The following is a 20,473-nucleotide window of genomic DNA, read 5'->3' as shown; positions in this document are numbered from 1 at the left end:
GCCCATTTATTAGAATCAACTTTAATCACCATTTGGCCTCAATCACATAAGAACATATTATTTTAAAAATATAGATTTTTTTGCACAGTCCCACTTAGGTCCCTTTACAAATTGAGAATAATTTTAAGACACAGATATTAATGCACTAGACTGATAGACTTGGGGTGGGGGTGGGGGTGGGGGTAAGAAAAACAAGGTTAAAGGTCACTTTCCAGATAAGGACGTGTCACTTCTGGGTCACGCCATAGTGCAAATAAGCACAGAAGATGATGCGTGATGAGTCCATTCAGAAACATCTTCAGAGTTACAGCTGGCTACTGAATGAGTGCAAACAGTGACACTGCACATGATATTGTGTTAAAAAAGCTCACAAATGCAATAATCAGTGATTAAAACAGAGGCCGTTGGGAGAATTAACACATTAACATAAAAAGCTTTGACTCGGCATGTATCAAGGACAATTAAAAAAAACTTTGGTCAACACTCAAGCTGTCCTTAAGTGCTATGCAATATATATAAGGTCTATATAGAACAGGTCATGTGTATGCACCTGTCAAAACAGACCAGCAATGCCAAATGACACAACAGCTGTAAACCACACTCAATCCATATTGGCCGATTGAAATGGATAGAACAGTCAAACACACGCATAGGATTTAAAGCATCTCTGACAAGAAAGCCTCCTCTAACACTCTAAGTTGGACAAGCATGGCATCAGCGGCGTGAAAACTGGAATGGCCAACAATCAAGATAATGTACACAGTATCCATGAGGTCAAAAGAAGATACCTACGGTAGTTCTCTATATTAAGGCCAGCACATGATCAGTCTGCTCAGGCACAGTAGAAAACACAGAGGCACAGTGAGTTCCCATGGTCCCATCTGGAGTGTAAGCAAACCACATCCTCCCTCACTCTCTCTCCCTCTCTCTCTCCTCTTCTATGAGCAATCTGAGCAGTCAAGTTTAATCTAATCCCAAAAAGACACCAGCTCTCCTCACCCCACTCTCCACCCCACACACACACACACTCACACACACACACACACACACACACACACACATCTCCCAAATCCCCAAAATAGAAAAAGGCATCACAGATGGGAGATTATTTTAATTGGCTCCTCATTGGTTGGGAATCCCTCCAGCACTGGACGGAGGGTAAAACCCCAAACTAGCTGAGGGAACTGACACGGTATTAACACACCTCCCTGGCGTTGGGGTTTATCTCGGGCATGCCAATCTCTTCAATGCAACCGCTGACACACACAGACAATAAAAAAAAACGACAACACATAAGACCCACGGTGGAGAGGCATTGATGTGTAAACAATATCAAAACAAGAGAAAAAAGGATAAGAAAATTAACAACAAAACACCAAAAAAATCCCATTGCGACACCGTTCTTTTGTGATGTGAATAAAATAAAAAAAGGCTTCTATGACAATTGCATACACCAAGCTGCGTAGTGTAATGGTGTTGGCACGAATCAAGCCCTCCAGCAGGACTGGGCTTAATTAGACTGCCTCGTATTGCTCTTGCAGTACTTCAGTCATGGTCAGAATCCGCCAACATGGTCCTAGTTTCAATTCAAATTCAAATTTAAATGAAATTACAAAGCCTTATATTGCTCTTGCAGTCCTTCAATCCTGGCCTGAAGCAGCCAGAAATGGTCTGCTACACATCTCTTGGACGTCCCTTTTGAAAGAAGACAACGACAGAGGACTGAAAAAAATAAACACTAATAATAAAGATATTGGCACTTTACTTCTGGGATCCCCTTTGATGCCCAAAGGCATATGGGCAAAGATCAGTCTGATCTGCAGCATTCCAGAAGGCACAGCAGGGGCACTTCCCGCTTACTCCCAAGCCTTGTATCAAAGTCCATTATGGTAATTGCACTTAGGTCTCACAGAGCTACAGCCCTCCTACACACACACACACACACACACACACACATTCCCTAATCCCTTATTCAAACTTCCATCGCTGGTTCTTGTCTCCAGGAGTGCACTTCCTCATCTGGATGTCTGTGCGTCCCTCCGCTGTGCGGTAAGAGGTGATGCACATGCCCGAGTGAGGATGGTAGATGCTCCCGTCCTGCAGAGAGAGGGTCATCAGGCACACACACACACACACACACACACACACACACACACACACACACACACACACACACACACACACACACAGACGCACGAGAGGAACGTGAGAAATCGCATTAGCAGTTTCATTAGAAATCAGGCGGGCCAACAAGAGCCTACAAAGAATCTACAAATCTCGTGCAAGTTCCTAAGGCGATACAGCCAGGCAATGCCCCTGCTGGTGGCATGGCCACAAATCCCAAGTAGTCCAAGCACAAAGAAAGCTTACCTTTCATAATACCCTGCATATACAGTATACAAATATCATGTATTGAATGACAAAATGTAAATCTACACTTGTGGCATGATTTTTATTTCCATGTCAACGTTTTAGAATGTATGTGCTAAGGAGTTTATGCAGAAAGACAGGGTCAAATGGTGTTGAGTGAAATGTTGAACAGGAGAGGGATGGGGGTTGGGGGGTTAGACTCACATCTCTGAACTCCCAGACGATGCCGGGAGGCACAGCAGTTCCGTCCGGCGGGCAGTGCTTCATTCCAATGTAGTTCTGCCCATTCGGCACCTCCGCACATAGCTCCGTCACCGAGTTGAAGCGGATCTCCTTCTTGGACGTGTACTCAAAGTACTGCAGGTGAAGAGGATGTTTGCCAATGAGTCATCACAAATAAGAGTACAACCGACATACTGGCAGATCATTCAGTGGAACTCACATGCAAATAACCATGAGTTAGTCTAGCAAAACCCTACCTGCCATCAAAAACCACTTCATTCAATGAACGGTTCAATAATTCGCAGCGGTCATATAGGTTTAGTCAGATTTCTTTTTCTTTTTCGCATGCCCAAATTTCTGTCAATGATTCCCGGGACACTGAAAGACCGGGGTACACGAAACTTGGTGGGCATGTAACCCCACATGGATAGCATGGAACCATCGTTTTTCGTTTTGATCTGTAGCCCCCCCGCTGGACTGGACCCCCCGAAAGGAGGGTAGGGCAGACACAGTTTTCTGTGAATATCTCGAAAACCGTAGTGTTTAGGAGGACCATTTTTTTTTTGTATGTTGATCTCAAGAGGCCATGTCAACCCATTCCATAACCACTCATTTCATGTATAGCGCCACCTAGTTAAACACAAAAAAGTAAAAATGAGGTGTTGTAATCGCAGGTATCTGTGACCTAACATAGTCAAAACTGCACGAAATTGGAAGTGTAGGATCATTATGACACCCTCTGAATGCACGCCAAGTTTCGTGGAATTCCGTTCATGGGGGGCCACACAATAAATTAATTTATGTTACTATACACCAACTGGCCTGTAGGTGGCCTGAGACAGTTTTCTGTGAATATCTCGAGAACTGTAGGGCCTAGGAGGTCCACCTTTTTTATGTATGTTGGTCTTAAGGGGCCATGTCAACCCATCCCATTACCACTTATTTCATGTATAGCGCCACCTAGTTAAAAATTAAAAAGCAAAAAATTTGGTGTTTTCATCACAATATCTCTGGCTGACAAGGTCAAAACTGCATGAAATTAAAAGTGTAGGATCATTATGACACCCTCCGAATGCATGCCAAGTTTTGTGTACTTTCGTTCATGGGGGGCCTTACAATAAAATAATTTATGTGTACATTTAGTGACGTACACCAACAAGGATTCCCGGGACACTGAAAGACCGGGGTACACAAAACTTGGTGGGCATGTACCCCCACATGGATAGCATGGAACCGTCATTTTTCGTTTTGATCTGTAGCCCCCCCGCTGGACTGGACCCCCCAAAAGGAGGGTAGGGCAGACACAGTTCTCTGTGAATATCTTGAGAACTATAGGGCCTAGGATAGGGTCCAGGGGTCATGTTAACCCATTTCATGTTCACACATGTGCACAAACAGATAAACACACACACACACACATATACATTTACAGTAATCATACGTATGACACATACTCACACAGTAGACATATGTACGCTTGCATGCACAGGCACATACGCAGGCACACACACAAGCACGCACACACACACACACACACACACACACACACACACACACACACACACACACACACACATAACATAAACATAACACAAACAATCAAGAATTTCTCAGAATTATGAACAGGCAAGATGGAGGTGGGGTTGTATAAAATGAATTTTACATGTGAAATCTAGGAACTAATAATGTTTTGGTTAGAATCATATAGGCCTTTCAGCGTGATTTCTTTTTGTGGAAAAAATGTGCTGGACTGGGCAGCGGTCATATTTTGTACCGCTCTGCGGTACATCTAGTTGACCACACATTAGAGTCCGACTTAATATTTAATGGTGACTGCATGGGGCAGGACATTTAGGGCAGATGGCGAGACGGGAGGCTGAAGATCTCTGAACTAGGAAGCCTTTCTCTTAATCTGACAGCTAGGGTGTCTACACAGTGAGATTTGAGATCTTTGGTTTCGGTGAGACACGGCTGTCACGACAACGACATACCTTAAAGGGTATTATCCTGCTCGTTGCCGTGTCCGCTAATGACCTTAACTACATTACGGTGCGGTCACCATTATGGAAAGACATCAGAAGCCCGTCCATCTTTACGCCAGCGGAGCACAAAAAAGGTAATCAATCTCCACGGTCCAAAGGGTTCACGTCAGGTCTCATTCATCATTCACGCGGGCCAATCGACGGCTCTATTAAAAGGGCAGGTCCTGTCCCGACTCAAACTTATTTACTCGGTCCACATCGCTCCGTCTCACCGGAGCTCATTTATCTTTCACGCCGTCGACGGGGGTTGGGGTGTGGTGGAGTCGGGCGGGGAAGAGCCCTCATGGTCAGGCTTTTGTCAGATGAAGGCTAAAGTTTCCCTCTCTCAAGCATGTTGGTGGAAACATTGATTTTTGTCACGTAGCAACTTATAGCTTTTTTTCTCTTTTGAGGGACATCCGATGCGCGACATCAATGAGTAATAGGTGGCGATATCAAGACCAAGGAGACACACAGACACTGGGACACATGACATTAGACTCCCTCCTAACATGCGCCATTCAAAATGAACCAGATGCCTCTGTAAAACTACAAGGTGAAGCAAACACAAGTTGAAATACAGGCGCAGGGTGTGACTTGAAGTGACTGATTGCCATATTAAGGTGATGTGCGGTTCAGTGCGTACAGTAAGCTATGATGATGCCCTGTCATCCCGCTAGGACAGTCGAGAGGATAAGCCTGTCTGACATCTATACATTATATTGGACGTAACTCAATATAGATGACCTTTACAGATGCCTCCCTCCCCCCCTTCTTTTTCTAAATGACTAAGGTAGCTGTTTGTCCTGAAGGGCTAGTGTGATAACAGAGAGATCAAGTTGGGGCACTGCATGGGTGCCATACCTGGTTGCCGCCCTGGCCGTGGCAACCAAACACGCCCAGGTGTGCACCTGTAGGGCTGTGCTCTGGGGCGTTGTAGTCCAGGCACTCCGAGCGGATCCCTGCACTACGGACCTGAAAAAGAGAGAGAGAGAGAGAGAGATAGAAAGAGAACAAGCGAAGCAAACGCCATGATCATATTAAAAGGCCTCTTGTCTCAACACCAGCACAACTCCACACAAATTACTGTAGTCACTACTTTTGTGTTTGCTATGCTTTCAGGCGGTGTTCCTCTAAGTTTCCCCATGAGTGTGTGCTGTGCAGATTTATTGTGAGCTGTGCAGAGAGGACAACAGAGAGGCCCCTAGGGTGTCCTTCCTCTGCAGTTTTTAATTTTCCTCCAAAACAATTGAACATGTATCGACACTAAGCATGTGTGTGTGGTGTGTGAGACCGAGTGTGTGTGTGTGTGTGTGTGTGTGTGTGTGTGTGTGTGTGGTGTGTGAGACCGAGTGTGTGTGTGTGTGTGTGTGAGACCGAGTGTGTGTGTGTGTGTGTGTGTGTGTGGTGTGTGAGACCGAGTGTGTGTGTGTGTGTGTGTGAGACCGAGTGTGTGTGTGTGTGTGTGTGTGTGTGTGTGTGTGTGTGTGTGTGTGTGTGCGTGTGTGTGTGGCATGAGTGAGGACAGGGGCCGGCGATGGCAACGTCGCTCTGGGGAGTGTGTGGGCGAGATGTGGGGGCGCTCACCGCTCCGTGCCAACCCTCCCTGTCTTCAGGCACATGGAGCTCTGGGTAAATATTCCTCAGATACCAGTCGAAGCTGTGGCACTTCAGTCGCTGCCTCAGAACAATCCTCTCCGAAATGTCCCCATACGACTCCTAACAAACAAGAAAAGACAAACTTCAAGCACACCATAAAAAGGACACTCGCGCTACACTATATACGTTGATATCATATTAATGTCCGACCGGCTTATGCAACTGTCTGCTTGAAGCATCCTCAAAGGAGCTCTCATGTGTGACCTCTTGGAAGTGGCCGGCCATTCTGAAACGTCTGAATGAGTAATAAAGAGCGATAATGAGATCTCCTTAAATGGCAGCAATGTGCTATTTATCTGATGTAAACTAACGATCGGCAGAATGGCCCTGTATCAGGTGTCGCCCCTCATCTTTGGTCCCTGGCACTGGCAGCCGAGCGTGCCAGAAACTGGCACAGCATTTTTTCTCATTAGTTTGCCTTGTCCGACTTGGCACTTTTTCCGCACCTGCTTTTCACCAGGTAATTTATTGTTTGATCAAAGATCCCTGACGGTATGAATGAATAATGTAATTTTTTTGTTCAGGCGAGCAATATTGAGTTGCATGCATCTTTCATGTCTGCTTACACTAGCAACTGGAGACGGCTGGTACTTGCCCCACTTACCGTATCTCCGTTCGACAGTCTTTCAAAAACAGCAAGCAAAATCGGTAAGCGGAGGCCGAACATAAACTACCATCTAAATTTGTTGTAAAACTGTATTCCACCCTTTTTTTCTGCTCGGAATACGATATTGCCCCAGATTGTGTAAAAACACAAAGGGGCTTTTCTGACGTTCAAGCGTCTCAAACCATCTTCCCAGGGTAACTATATCTCCTTGACAAGGCCAGGGGACACAAAGTACTCCTGTGTCCTGTGAGCTATCTTGGCAGTAGTTTTGCTATGGAGACAGTTGATCTTATCGAGCCATATTACTAACCGTTCAGTTTAAAGCAATGTCTACATAACAGGAGATTACTGCGTAATTACACTTACATAAAAAGGCTGCGGTGTTAGAGCACTTTGTTGTGTGTCAATCAGCGCGCGTCAACATAAAGTCAGTCTCACTTAGCGCTCCTTTCAACAGGCCGGGATTGGTGCCAAGAAAGACACGAAATAAGGTTTCAGTACTAGTCTGAACTAGTGTCTAGCTAGCAACTCCCGTGCAATAATGTCACGGTCTTTTAAAGCTCATTCATTCAAACTTATTTTGATGCCACACTCTGACTAACAATATCAAGAATGGAGACTCAGACATTACTGATGCGCACCTGAAACACCTGGTACACTATGTAACGTTGCAGCGGGTAGGAGCATGAACCCTATCGTTTATAGACAACTGGGTACCCCCTCGGTGCAAAATGGGTAACCAGAGAGCATGCATCTGCCTGCTCTTGAACGCTTCCTATGTAAAAAACATGAAATACCTTGCGGGCCGGCGGGTTTCGTTTGTAGAAGTGGTGCTTGTAGGAGTCCATCCAGACTTCCGCGGCTCGGACAGTGTTCTGTAGGAAGTTGGGCCGGGCATAGGGGGCCTTCTTGGGGAAGACGTGGCCCACGTGGGAGCAGGGGTGGATCTCCAGCGAGCCTCCACACTGCCACACCTGTGGGTGAGCCGCCATACCAGAGTGCTTGTAAATCAGGCCTAGAAGTCACTAATAATGATCACAACTCAACATGTCAGTAGTACATGATGTATGATCCCAACATCACATATCGCTGTTACTGGAATAACAGCCAACCATATAAGTTGAAATGCTTTGGCAACAAACACCCCATCACAGGGTTCTCTTAGACAGAAAAAAGATTAGAAATCCAATTTGGATCCACCAAGGATGGCAAAAGGGGCTCAATGAAGCAGTTTGTAAAGGGAATGACTGCCTTCTTTCTTATAAACAATCACTTCTTCCTTGTTGCACAACAGTGAAATCAAGAATCAGATGACTAGATAACTATGACACAGACACAGAGATTGAGAACCCAGAGCCATAAACAATATAGCACTAAAGAAATGCAAATAAATAACATTTCATTTCTAAATTAATTAATTCCTACATTCTAGACAGAAAGATTAATTTATACTAACAGTTAATGAATATCCCCATCAAAACTACAGTTATTATAGTCAAACCACATAATTACATATACATTGATTATGTACACTGAGAGAGAATTTATCCTCAGACTGCCACTTCACTTATTGCAAATACTGTACTGTATCTGTTGGCATTCAGACAGTGCCATAAATCACTAACTAGTAATATCTAAGCATTAAAAGCCAAAGACATTAATCATAATGCAGCGATGACAAGCACTCACAATATACAGCACACACCATCAGGCACTGGTCATTCTGGCTGTTGTGTTATGATGGTATTGTTGTGATACCTTTAGCAGCTAGACATGTATAATTTCAGTGAAGAGGGAATATTTTCTTAAGAAATTCAATTTCATAAGGTATTAACAGTAACACTTATTTGCAACTGGTGTCATTAGTAGCTTAGAAGTAATACATATAAAAGACCATTTAAAATAGAGAAATGATACACTTTATTCCTATATTTTCCAAAATCCCTCTTCTTATTCTCATACACAGTTGTAAACCAATTCACACAGCATCAATTAGAGTGAGGTATTATATTGCTGTATGCATAAAACATGGCCCAAAGGTATGCACCATCTATCTTCAGTTTTACATTCGGACACGCACTGACGCATACGTGTACATACACACATCATACACACACACACACACACAAACACACGCAGATGTACACACCCCACAGACACGGAATCTGTCGTTCTCTGATTAATGGACACCTGTGGATGTAAGGAGACTCCCCATCCCCTATTTGCAGAGGGATTTCCCAGTTCCTCTCTGCATCTTTCACTCCCTAAAACATTTCCCACAGAGAGCATCTATAGCACCTCCTCAGTTACTGTATGTGGCAGAGTTCCTAGTATGGAATCCTAGCCAAGAGAATGGAACACAGACATAGAACCCAGAACGCATACTCACTCTGAAAGAAAGTTCCAGGTTCTCTCCTCCCCACACATCCATGCCCATGTCGTAAGTGCCCAAGTACTCAAAGTAGGCCTTACTGACTGCAAACAGACCTCCAGCCATAGTAGGAGACCTGTAGAGTAAATAAAAAGGATAAAAGTGATCATTTAATGTCAGGTCATTTTATTGCATGCTTGTTTGGTATCTTTTTTATCAAGGGAGTTCCTATTATTCAATGAAGGAAGAGAGTGTCCAATGACTGGCTAGCCAGTCAGCGTTCAGACTGAGGGGGACTCAGCTAGTTTGAGGGAGACCATGGAGCAGGATCTTGGATCTGACCTGATGGGGTCGATGCGAGACTTGCGTCTCCTCCGCTCTGGCAGGGGCACGGCGTGCCACTGGAATGTCAGGCGCCAGTCGAATCCCCCGATCATGGGCTCGTCCGTCTGCATGTAGAACTCAAAGGTGTTCCAGTCGATGGTGTCAATCACCGGGCACACGATGGTGCTCTGGTTCTCACCAATCCTGAAAGGGACGAGAGAGACGGATACTGACACAACTCTTCCTTCACCACCCTGAAATGCCTTGACCTAATCCAGCCATCTGCTAAATGACATTAGATCTGATCTGAAAAGTAAAATTTTTGAAACATTTTTGAAAAGGATTTTGCGATTTTCCTGTGAGGTGAGCTTCACTGTCTGTCACACAAAGAGGGTGACATGAATATAAGAAACATAGATGTGGCAAGATTAAACACTGGGACAAAGTTTGCGAGCTGCATGATTAATTGCAGCCTTTTGCGATTCACTAATTGCATTCGTTCAAATTGTGGTTTCGGTTAAAAATGGATTCATTGTGCAGCCCCGCTGATGTTAGTAGCGTGTTGCGACGCACCTCTCCAGCAGTGGCTCGATCCAGCCGGGCACACACTCGCAGTGGCAGTCCAGGAAGGTCAGCACGTCACCTGTGGCGTAGGTGGCGCCGATGAGCCGCGCCCGCACCAGGCCCTCGCGCTTGTTGGTGCGGATGAGGCGCACGCGCTCCAGGTTGCTGATGTAATCCGCCAGCTGTGTCTTCAGATAGCCTGTGAAATTTGCGACGACAGTGACGACAGTTAGGAGGGGACACATGTCTACCATGATGCCTATCTGTCTGGGTAAACCTTATTTAGTGTTATCTCCAGCAGTCAGACTGGGACAGTCAGCAGAGAGTCAGACAAGTGACCCAATAAAAAACGGTGAAACAAATAACATAAATTAATTGGTGGCATCATTAGTGGCTAACGAAGGGAACTGGCAGACCCAGTGCTGTATGCCCAAGAGAGCCACGCTTGGACAAAACCCTCCATGGACCTGATTACTACCAATCTCTCCAAATTAAACGCTTTTTTCATTACTGTCAAGGAACAATGGAGGTACAACCCACAATACACTCGCTGACAGGCTGGATGAAAAGTCCCGCTCTGGGATCTTTGTGTCTGACAAGGTCTTGTGTTTCTCTTTCCCCTCCCCAAAGGGCAATTAAACGGGCCTTCATTGCAGTGTTTGAGTCAAAACGCAGCCTGCTGAGAGTAGTTACTCATTTGGAAAAGCACAGATGATGGCATGTCAGCCTCAGAGTATCTGTTGGAGGACAGACAGAGGAACTGAATGTGCGAGTATCCGTCTTTTCGCTATCATAACACATCTGCACTGAAAAGCATTACATCCACAAGGAAAGAATTTCAGGGGGTGATTAGAATTAGGGTGAGTGATTGGAATTATAATTGATGTCATACCCACACAACGAGTGAGCTCTAAATAGGAAGGAAACCTGTGACGCACAGCTAGCCTATAAATCACATTAAACTCCTCATTAAAAATGTCAGATGTCAAAAAAGGAGCCTGTCGTCTGAGATACTGTGAACCCAGGGCTTTACAGAGTACTGTACTATGTGCATGATACTGTGTAGGGGTCTGTGAGTGCATCTCTGCAGCGCTGGCTAAGGTGTTTTCTGAGCTGTCACCGGGGTGTGTGTGACTTTGGAGAGGCCTCAGCCTTCCGAGATTCCTCCAGATTAGGGGAGGGAGGCAGACAGGAAATGGTTTGGTGTGAGGTCATCATGAGGCGTAGCATCTGCGAGCAGCTCAGCGCTGGAGGAGACGGGGTTCTGGCTGAGGAGGATGAATAACTGCATGAACACTAGCGTGATACCCCACCACTATCTCTCTGTCTCTCTCTCTCTTGCATTCTTTCTTTCCCTCTCTCTTCATTTAGCTCTTGCCTAGCTTTCGTTTTCTCTCACCTTACTGCACTCCCTTTCTGTCTTCCTGAATCTGCCTCTTATTGTTCACTTCCCCTGAGTCCTCAGCTCATACCCTCATTTTCATCGCACTATTGACCTTTTTCACACTTCCGTATTTTCTCAACGCAGTGTAGCGGAACTTCCGGTTACCATAACGGCAGATGATAGGATGTGAGCTGTCAGTTCTCATAACCTTTATCGGTTACACTTTACTTCACAGTATTGTGACATGACACTGTCATGAACGTAAACAAGTCATAAACGTTTATGACATAACGCCTCTGTCATTAAGTGTCATTCTGTTTTTGTCATAACAAATTAGGATTAGGATTAGGTTAGGTTTAGGGTTAGAGTTAGGGGTAAGGGTTAGGACTAGGGTTAGAGGTTAGGATTAGGGTTCATGTGTCATGACAATGTCATGTGTTCATGACAGTGTCATGTCACTCTTATGTAGATACTGTCACGTAAAGTGTTACCCATTTATCCGCGTTTCTCTAACGGATTTCTATTGCTGTATATATCTTGTACAAAAATCTAGTTTATAATTAAAGTGACAGGGATTCTGTCAAAATTTGCCAGCATTAGTTTGAACACATTTTCTAATTAATGTTTTTTTGGATGAACAGGAGCCGCAAATCTCACTAGCGGTGAGCAAGTAATATTTTGCTGGATTGTATAACATCAATACTTTGGTAAGGTAACCAGGTTCGCAGTAAAAGTCTAAATTTAGCTGCCATTTCTCCATCAACAAAGCATACAACGGAACTGGGTTTACCCATCCTTGACGGATTTCCTTTTTTTGAGCAAAAGGTCTATTGAGGCATCCTTTTCTTTGTTCCCTCTCTCTCCACTCTCTCTCTCTCTCTGTCTCTTTTAATCTCTTTCTGTGAAAATGAGGCCGATCACAATTATTACATAATCACCTGATCACAATTATTTGAGAAGAGTCGTGCATCATTTTGCATAATCATCATAATCGTTTCCATTCATCTGTATAAAAACAGCTGGACAAAATGAACTAAGATGTCATATTTCACTTTGTCAATTTTTGCAAAACAGGGAAACAGCTATGTCATTTTTATTTCAATGTTCAATGCTCACACATTAGCTCTCCTAAGATGTATGTACATTATTAAACTATGTTGAGACTTAATAATACAACCATAAACTGAACAGAGAAAGACAATGAAATTGTTAATTGCAATTATTTGTATGACAATTAATCGTCCATTAGAATGTGTGCTTAGTTCCAATTAAACACTCGAAAAGTTTACTAATATGGAATGTTTCTAAGTTAAGTTTTTAAAAGTTTTACCCACCCTGCCCCTCTCCCTCTCTGCATTGTGAAATCACTCCCCATCTGGTACTCACTGCGGTCGCTGAAGTCGTCGATGAGGATAATCTCACGCAGCAGGACGGCGGGCGTGGTCTCCAGAACGCTGTGGATGGTCCTCAGCAGTGTGGACCAGGCCTCGTTGTAGAAGGCAATGATCACCGATGTGGTGGGTAGATGCCGCACGTCAAACACCTTCGTCCGACACCTGACAATGGCAAACATGACATAAGAAACACATGAGATTAAAAAAAAGATATAAAAATATTGAAATACTAATAAATACTAATCCAAAATACTAATACACTTAATAAGTGAGTAAACAAACATACAATCACATAACTAAAGAAAAAAAGAAAGAGATAGATTGATTGATTGATAGATAGATTAAGAAAAAAAGAAAACCTTTATTTATCAATTAATAAATAAATCCAGCTAAATGAAAGACCCGGAGGCCATGAGCAGCTGGACATCAATCATGACCATAAATACTGACGTCAGCTGAGGAACAGGTGAGAAACCTGCTACAGCAGTGTGAGTGGAACAGGGGCACTTTGGCCAATCACACCGCACCGCAAAACCCGTCGGTTATTATGTGCCGCAGAGATACGGTTCTGGGACTCCAGAGCCTTTGGCAGCCTCTGGGGATAATGGCACAGAATTAAAAAGGACAAAAAAAACATCACACTGAGGCAACACATGCCAGAGAGGATTTCACAGATGCCTGGGGAACAGAGAAAAAGACAGAGAAGGAAAGAGAGAGATAGAGATAGAGAGAGAAGGAAAGAGGGAGATAGAAAGAGACGAAAAGAGAGATAGAGAGAAAATGAAAGAGGGAGAGATAGAGAGGGAAGGAAAGAGAAATAGAGAGAAGGAAAGAGGGAGAGGGATATGGCACTCTTGAGGATGTGTAGCACCCTGCAAATAAATAGACAGGGACAGCTTGTGCAAATGGTTCAGGCATCACTCGAACTGTTGCACATTAAATAACTGACAGCTGATTTATAGCAAAATGGTAAACTGCAAGGGGCCCGTTTCTCTAAGGGAAAAAAGCTTATTAACATCTAAATTAAGTTCTGGGAGAAACACAAGCAGGTCAGGGGGCTGGTTGCAAAAGTTGCTTCAAAAGGCTCCCTAGAACTCGTTAGGAGCTGTTAAAACGAGTGAACTATGAATCAGAAAAACTCCCAAATCTTCAGCACTAAGTCAACACAGCTTAAAAGCTCCCAGCAAGCACAGCAAGCCCTATGATGTTCCAACTGAACCACTCTTTAAAGGGCTCCTGTTTTTTTTTTTGCAAAGCTCAGAAACATTCACAAAAAAAGATCTTGTTCATCTCAGCAGGGAAATTCAAAAAACATTTCTGATGCTTTTGCGGAAAGCTGACGTAAAATCCAGCTCATTATTTCAGTCCAGGGCTTATTATACAGCGAGAAAAAGGAGTAATTACTCTTCATACCAACAACAGGGACCCACACGGGTCAGGGGATGAAGGGAAAGGGCAGGTGGTGGAGAGAGGAGGGTAGAGCCAAAACAAAGCCAAAAAAGAAACGGACGAGTGTATCATTCTTTAGAGGTAAGGCAAGCTTTGCTTTGCTTTATACTATTATTACTTCATAAGGGAATTGTTCAGGAATGAAAAAGAGCATTGTGATAAACCATAGTGGATCGCCAAAGCAAAACCACAGGAAACATAAATAATCGACTCTTGTCGCTAAACAGGCCAAGGCCAAGCTGACACCATCTGGATTGAAAAACAGAGGAAAAATGCACATTCCAAAAAATGCACATAGGCCAGTCCAGCTTTCACTCCAGTCCAGGAACACACCCTGCAAATAACCAAACACGATACAAACATGCACCCAAACCCCCCGCAAAAACAGCCATGACGCAGGGTAGGGAATGGGAAAGTGACGAGAGAGGAACTATGCCAATCATGCCCAGTGTGCCCGCCCAGCCCGCCCGCCTGCACGCCCGCCTGCACTCACTCGTACATCCGGTTATCCTGGATGTGACGGTGTAGCGAGATGTGGTCAGACACGAAGATGTTGATGGCGTAGCGCTCGATGGTCTCCTCCTGCAGCTTCTTCTCGTCGTCCGTCAGCGTGAGCCGCGTGGCCTTGCCCCACTCGCCCGGCGCGTTGCTGTCCGCCGGCGGCTTCCGGTACACGGGTTGCCGCAGGGCCTCCGCGTCCTCCGCCTCCGCCGCCCGCTCCACCCGGCCACCTACCGCCAGGCCCGTCTCGTCTTTGGACCCCGCGGAGTCCGCGGAGGGGGGGGGGATGAAGGCGGCGCGGGAGACGAGCAGGTAGGTGACCCACACGAGCCACAGCACCATGCCCGCCTTGGCCAGCAGGCCCAGTTTGCGTGACAAGCGCACCCTCATGACGGGGCAGTTGGTGACCACCCAACGCTGACCTCTGCCCGACCGCCTCGCCTCGTCTTACTTGTCTCTGACTGCTGTCAGCTCACTGTGGAGAGAGAGAGAGAGAAAGAGAAAGAGAGAGAAATAAAGAGAATATGGAGAGAGAAAGATAGAGAGGGCCACAGAAAGAGTGACAGACAAAGAGTGAGAGCTTTTTAAAAAACATACCAATTCACACCCACAATTCTTTCAGAGTTGACACAAATGCCTTAAACAAGGAAGAAGGGAGGGAGAGAGAAAAATGTGAAAACAATCGGAGTAAAAGTAACAGTTAAAGCATGTGTTGCATGCGATGATCCGTTAGGAGCACTTGGGAAATTCCAGCCCATTCAGGTGAACTGATGCTTCAAAATGCCAATGAATGGAATGCAAGTGATGGCGACAGCAAAATACCCAACTTGTCTGTACACAAAACCCCTGCTGGTCCTCAAATCTCTGTGCGATCTCACCTGCCCCATCACCAGTAGTGTAATCCTCCCCATCCCCCAAAAAGCTCTCGGTTGCTCTGACAACTCCATTGCCCTCACCCAATGGGCAACAGGGCTTTCAGTGGGGCATAAACACTGAAACATTCTGTCACACCCACGTCTTACACTCTCACAGATCCCATAGCCGAATGAGCATTTGTTTACATTCCAAATGAGCCTCTGTTATGCTCTAGTGCTGTCTTTACAGTTACCCTTGCTACCTATTTACAAGTACCTACGCAGTTGTGTGATTTTGATTAATTATCGCTCAGGTGTTGGGTTTTCTGTCTCATTCTACGCTGTTCCTAGCTGTCATGAGAAGCACTTAATAACGAACAACTCTATGGTTATCATTACACTGCTCTCAGGTATCCTCCTCCTACAGTGTCGCCTGACTCCTTGTTAATAAAGTATGGCGTGGATGAGATTTCGATCGGAGACTCTCAAGGTTTCTCCAGCCCGGGAGGCAATCATAGCAGTGTGAGCCCCAATCCATCGGCACGTCTGCAGCCTCCTGTGTAATCACATAATTGGGCGGCATTAATATTTCAGTGTGCAGGGATTTGCCCTGAGAAAGCCACCGCTGACAAAGTGAGAATCTGACACTTTGAACTGCCGCCATTTCTTTCTTTATTTGCACGGGAATCCTGAGTGTTTTCTGTACCTTTCCAGTTACTAAACCGGCAGCCTCTCATTTTCTCTTGCTCTCTCTCTCTCTCTCTCTCTCTCTCTCTCTCTCTCTCTCTCTCTCTCTCTCTCTCTCTCTCACACACACACATACACACACACACACACATACACACACACACACACACACACACACACACACACACACACACACACACTCACACAAACAGCATGCACAGACACCTGACATTTTCTGCTTTAGTCTTGTGCCATACCGTACTAATGCTGCAGTTAAAGCCAATGATTTGTGTTTTTATAAGAGCAGCTGATAGGAGATGGCAATAGAAGGAGGGAGTACTCCCACTACAACCCAGACAGTGAAAAAACCTGTTCTATGTCTAATTGGTATGCTGAACCAACACCCTTCTGGATTATTTCTAATCACGCTGCTAGTCAAGGTCTGAAGACAAAGAAAAGAACACCAGTTTTGAATGGAACCGGGATGCATCATCAAAAGAGGTTGTACGTCGCATAAGCAAGCACAAGATAATGATATGCATAAACAAGATATAATAATGACAGTGGTGCCATAAACAATTCAAACAGTCACTTCACTTCAACTTCACTTCACATAAGCGACTTGGCTATCCTTGCCAGTTCTTGTGGCAGCTTTCGTTATTTTGGTTTATGTCAGTCAATAACTGACAGTCTTTGTTATCATGCTATCATATTAAACAAAATGCGTAATTTGTCAGTAAAATCAGAATGCCCTGCACAAGATTAACTAGGTTAGAGGCAGAGTGTATAAGTGAGGCACAGACACATCACTCTTATCTCGTGAGCCTGACCTTTAACAATTCAGTGACTCAGAAGCCCAACAATACTCCACTCCCGCAACACACAACCGGTTCAGAGCCAGTTCTTGTGAGCTCCAGAAACAGGAGACGCCGGGGTTGGCCTAGAGCAGGCTGACCACTACCCCACGCCGGCACACAAATAACAGCCCCATTATGAACTGGCCTGCCGGTCACACCTTTCCCCTCTGCCACCTGATACGGTCTTGGCAGCACCAAGCACGCAAATGGGCACTGGCTCTCACACACACACAAGAGCCCTTAAGGGGACCACTGGCCTGTAGCCTGAGCCCGCTCCGCTCTGCTTCGCCGGACAAGGCGGGAGATGCCACCGGTGGCCCAGGATAGGCAGCCGGTCGGCGGTGAGGAGGCACCAGTGCCAACCGCTGCTAACAGGTGTGTGTGACTTCACCACTGATGCCACAGAGCAAAGATGAGGCAAAAGGGCAGAGCCTCTAGAAGAGGCTTACTTTTGTGAGGTGGGGCTCACTGCCAGTCCACAGACTGGTGGTGTTTACCTTTGAGCTCCTCGCTGGATGTGGTATCAGAAAGAAACAGAGACAGAAAGAGAGAGAGGCAGAGGGAAATTAGTGAGAGAAAGGTCGAGAGAGAGAATTTGAAGTAGGAAAAAACAGCAGTGTCAGTCCTGGCTCACTACTCTGTGCCCTGGGGCAGCAAGCTCACAAACATTGTGGCCCACCCCTTTATTTAAACAGCACCATTCCATTGAGTTTGCGGGCGACATATGAAATTATATGTGTGTCACGTGCACTGTGAAGAAAGGAACAAAAGACACAGCTGTGTAAAAGACAAAAAAGAACAAAAACACACAAAGCAGGGGGTAGCAAATCATGCGTTTTTGGCGATCTCGACAAGTATTACACAGTGTTATTACTATGTGTTTACATTTGGACTGATGTTGTTGGGTCTTGATGTGACAGAGAAAGAACAGCAGTTAGCCCAACCAGTGGTAAACGCAGTAGTGGCTGTACAGAAACATTGCAATGACCTTGCTTCACTCAAGCAGGGGGTAAAAAACATATGGCCATGGGTTATACTCTCTATGTCTATTTAATATAATAAAATACCTTTCCTATTTAGTCCCAGCTGCATGATTTGTTTTAGCACCTATGTTAACCATGCTCTAATGTAGTCCAATAATTATGTAAATGCGGCCAGGTAGGCGTCACTACGTTACAATTCCACGTATAGTTACAATGTCAATACACTGTATCCGGTACATAACAAAGTGGAATGCCAAAGTGACTTAACCCTCAAGCTAGCAGGGGGAACTATTTGCTGCTCTAAAAAATGTGATGACTATCCTGAACATCTAGTCTGACAAGATGCGTGTGCCTAGTGGGCCCCTTTGAGTCTTTAAGACTTTCATCTCATCATCAAATAACGTCAAGTAAATACTGACCCACTTGATGCGCATACTACAATGTTATTCCGTTTACGCTCTATAAACAAATCGACCTACACAACTCTTCACTCGGCAAACAGCTCTTGACTACTCACAGCTGTGCACATCTCAACTTGAGTAAGAAAATCAGTGACGTTCTCGTAACACACAAACAAGTGCGCAAGCACGCGCATAGAAGAAGCTGTAATATACCTCCTGTGCAACAGGCGTGCACTGATTTATTTTACCTACCTGTTCTTTTCTATTGCCTTAAAGAGGAGTAAAAAGGTGAGGATTGCCTTTGTAGTAGACTATAGCCTACTATATATTTTTTTAATGAAAAAGAACCAGAGTAGTTAAACTACATCGCCTTTTAAAACCGAATTCCATCACATTAAACGATGGACAATTCAGTGGCAGCCAAATGTGCGCAAAGTCTAAAGTCTGTAACTAAGTTACAGTGAGTGACAGGCACGCACGGCCAGATCTGTGTAAGTGGACTGCTACCCGTCTGTGGTCCTCATCTACGTAGAATCGAGTCAAACGAGTTTCTTTGGCAAGATGACGTGTGCGAAATGTATAAATTCAATAACCGGAGTGACCAGTTAAACAATGAATTGAACATTTGTTCACCTCGCTTTTACAGTTTACAACGGTATTGCACTTGAGTTAAGCTAATGACATTTGAGTTGGTTTGCAATGTTCAGCATCACTTCGGCAAATATGAGTTTGATCAATGAACTTCAGTGAGAGCTCTGCAAAAGAACGCCAACTAGTAGCCAAACTAATCGTAGGATATCAAAATGTGAACCATTGGAACATTACGATTTACAAAATGCTGTTACATTGTATAAAGGTTCAGCAAGGAGCTCTTACCTTCCACACTACATTCCGTGCTGTTTCAGACTCTACTGCTTCGCTGGACTCGTAATCAACGTTTATATCTTTCAACAATTGCTAGTCGGCTAGCTAGCTTGTTGCAATGAATAGCATTTAAACCACATCCTCCTCAGTCGACCTTAGCTTTAGCTGTTTTTTTTATTTCATTAGAACTGACAACTTTGGAAAAAAACTAGTTCAATCCAAACTGACTATCCAATAGAATTAATATATTATTAATGCCTCAAATCAGGTCACAGGACTACTCCGAGGTGTTAGACGGTAACCACTGACGCTTTTCCTTTGCCTGTTCCTCTGTTCCTCAGGAAGTTTGACAGGCTTGTCTAGTCGCTATAACACGTGACTCTATACATTCTGGCCACTCTGTAGCCGAATGTCAGTTTCTACTAGTCGACGTGGTCACTTTGTCATTTCATATTCTGTATCAAGACTTCAAAAAGAATGTAGGTCTAGTTTATAGGCTGTTACATTTAATCTTTTTTATCTAACAACTATCTATCTTTCTTTGACATTTTAGGCTACTCACAAGAATAAACATTGCATTGTGTGTAGATTAGAATGGCCTAATCAAAGTAATGACAATACCAATAATAGCCTTTTTGTAGGCTATTTTACCAGCTGTCAGACTTCAGTTTGTTTATTTATTTTGCACAATCATGCTTGTAGCTTCTAGATTGAACCCTCCAAACCACAACCATCACATTCTTAGGTAACATGTTGTGGCAAGTACAGCTTGTTAGTGCTTAACAATCACTTATACAAAATCCTGTATTTACATTCACATATGGAAGTGTATATACGATATTACTTCTCTATTATCTCAATTTCAACATTTATTACTGTCTTGTAATTCAACCCACTGAAAGACAATGCTTGAAATATGTTTCCCCTTCCTGGAACAGCAACCAAAAATGCAAATGGCTGG

The 20,473-nt window shown here is 44.5% G+C and overlaps 1 protein-coding gene across 2 annotated transcripts; it reads right to left on the bottom strand.

Moving 5' to 3' along the window:
- Positions 1-5: 5 nt before the first annotated feature.
- poc1bl (POC1 centriolar protein homolog B (Chlamydomonas), like) lies at positions 6-19,834 on the bottom strand. 2 transcript variants are annotated; one of them, XM_076301765.1, is made up of 11 exons: positions 19,525-19,834; positions 14,859-15,341; positions 12,909-13,078; positions 10,148-10,337; positions 9,593-9,778; positions 9,269-9,386; positions 7,677-7,853; positions 6,201-6,332; positions 5,478-5,588; positions 2,575-2,727; positions 6-2,097 (listed from the first exon to the last, which is right to left on the bottom strand). In XM_076301765.1, exons 2-11 carry the CDS (start codon positions 15,254-15,256, stop codon positions 1,969-1,971), a joined length of 1,764 nt encoding a protein of 587 aa, XP_076157880.1. In that variant the 5' UTR covers positions 15,257-15,341; positions 19,525-19,834; the 3' UTR covers positions 6-1,968. The 2 variants fall into 2 exon arrangements, with proteins under 2 accessions (XP_076157880.1, XP_076157881.1); XM_076301766.1 differs by lacking the exon at positions 19,525-19,834 and adding an exon at positions 18,901-19,120.
- Positions 19,835-20,473: the final 639 nt, after the last annotated feature.

This window comes from Alosa pseudoharengus, unplaced genomic scaffold (assembly GCF_046254945.1).
Source record: "Alosa pseudoharengus isolate Yale_2024_CS ecotype anadromous, Long Island Sound unplaced genomic scaffold, YU_APseudo_1.1 YU_APseudo_1.1_scf_23, whole genome shotgun sequence".
Lineage (NCBI taxonomy): Eukaryota > Metazoa > Chordata > Actinopteri > Clupeiformes > Clupeidae > Alosa > Alosa pseudoharengus.
Note: the sequence above shows the minus strand (reverse complement) of the source record. Positions and strands in the feature narration are given on the sequence as shown.

Bases quoted from the DNA above. Each gene is read 5' to 3' on its own strand.
- poc1bl (XM_076301765.1), bottom strand. From the start codon at position 15,256: ATGAGGGTGCGCTTGTCACGCAAACTGGGCCTGCTGGCCAAGGCGGGC. The intron at 9,387-9,592 runs GTCAGATCCAAG...TTTACTCTACAG, and splicing joins TCTCGCATCGACCCCATCAG to GTCTCCTACTATGGCTGGAG. The intron at 2,728-5,477 runs GTATGGCACCCA...CTTCACCTGCAG, and splicing joins ACGGCCAGGGCGGCAACCAG to TACTTTGAGTACACGTCCAA.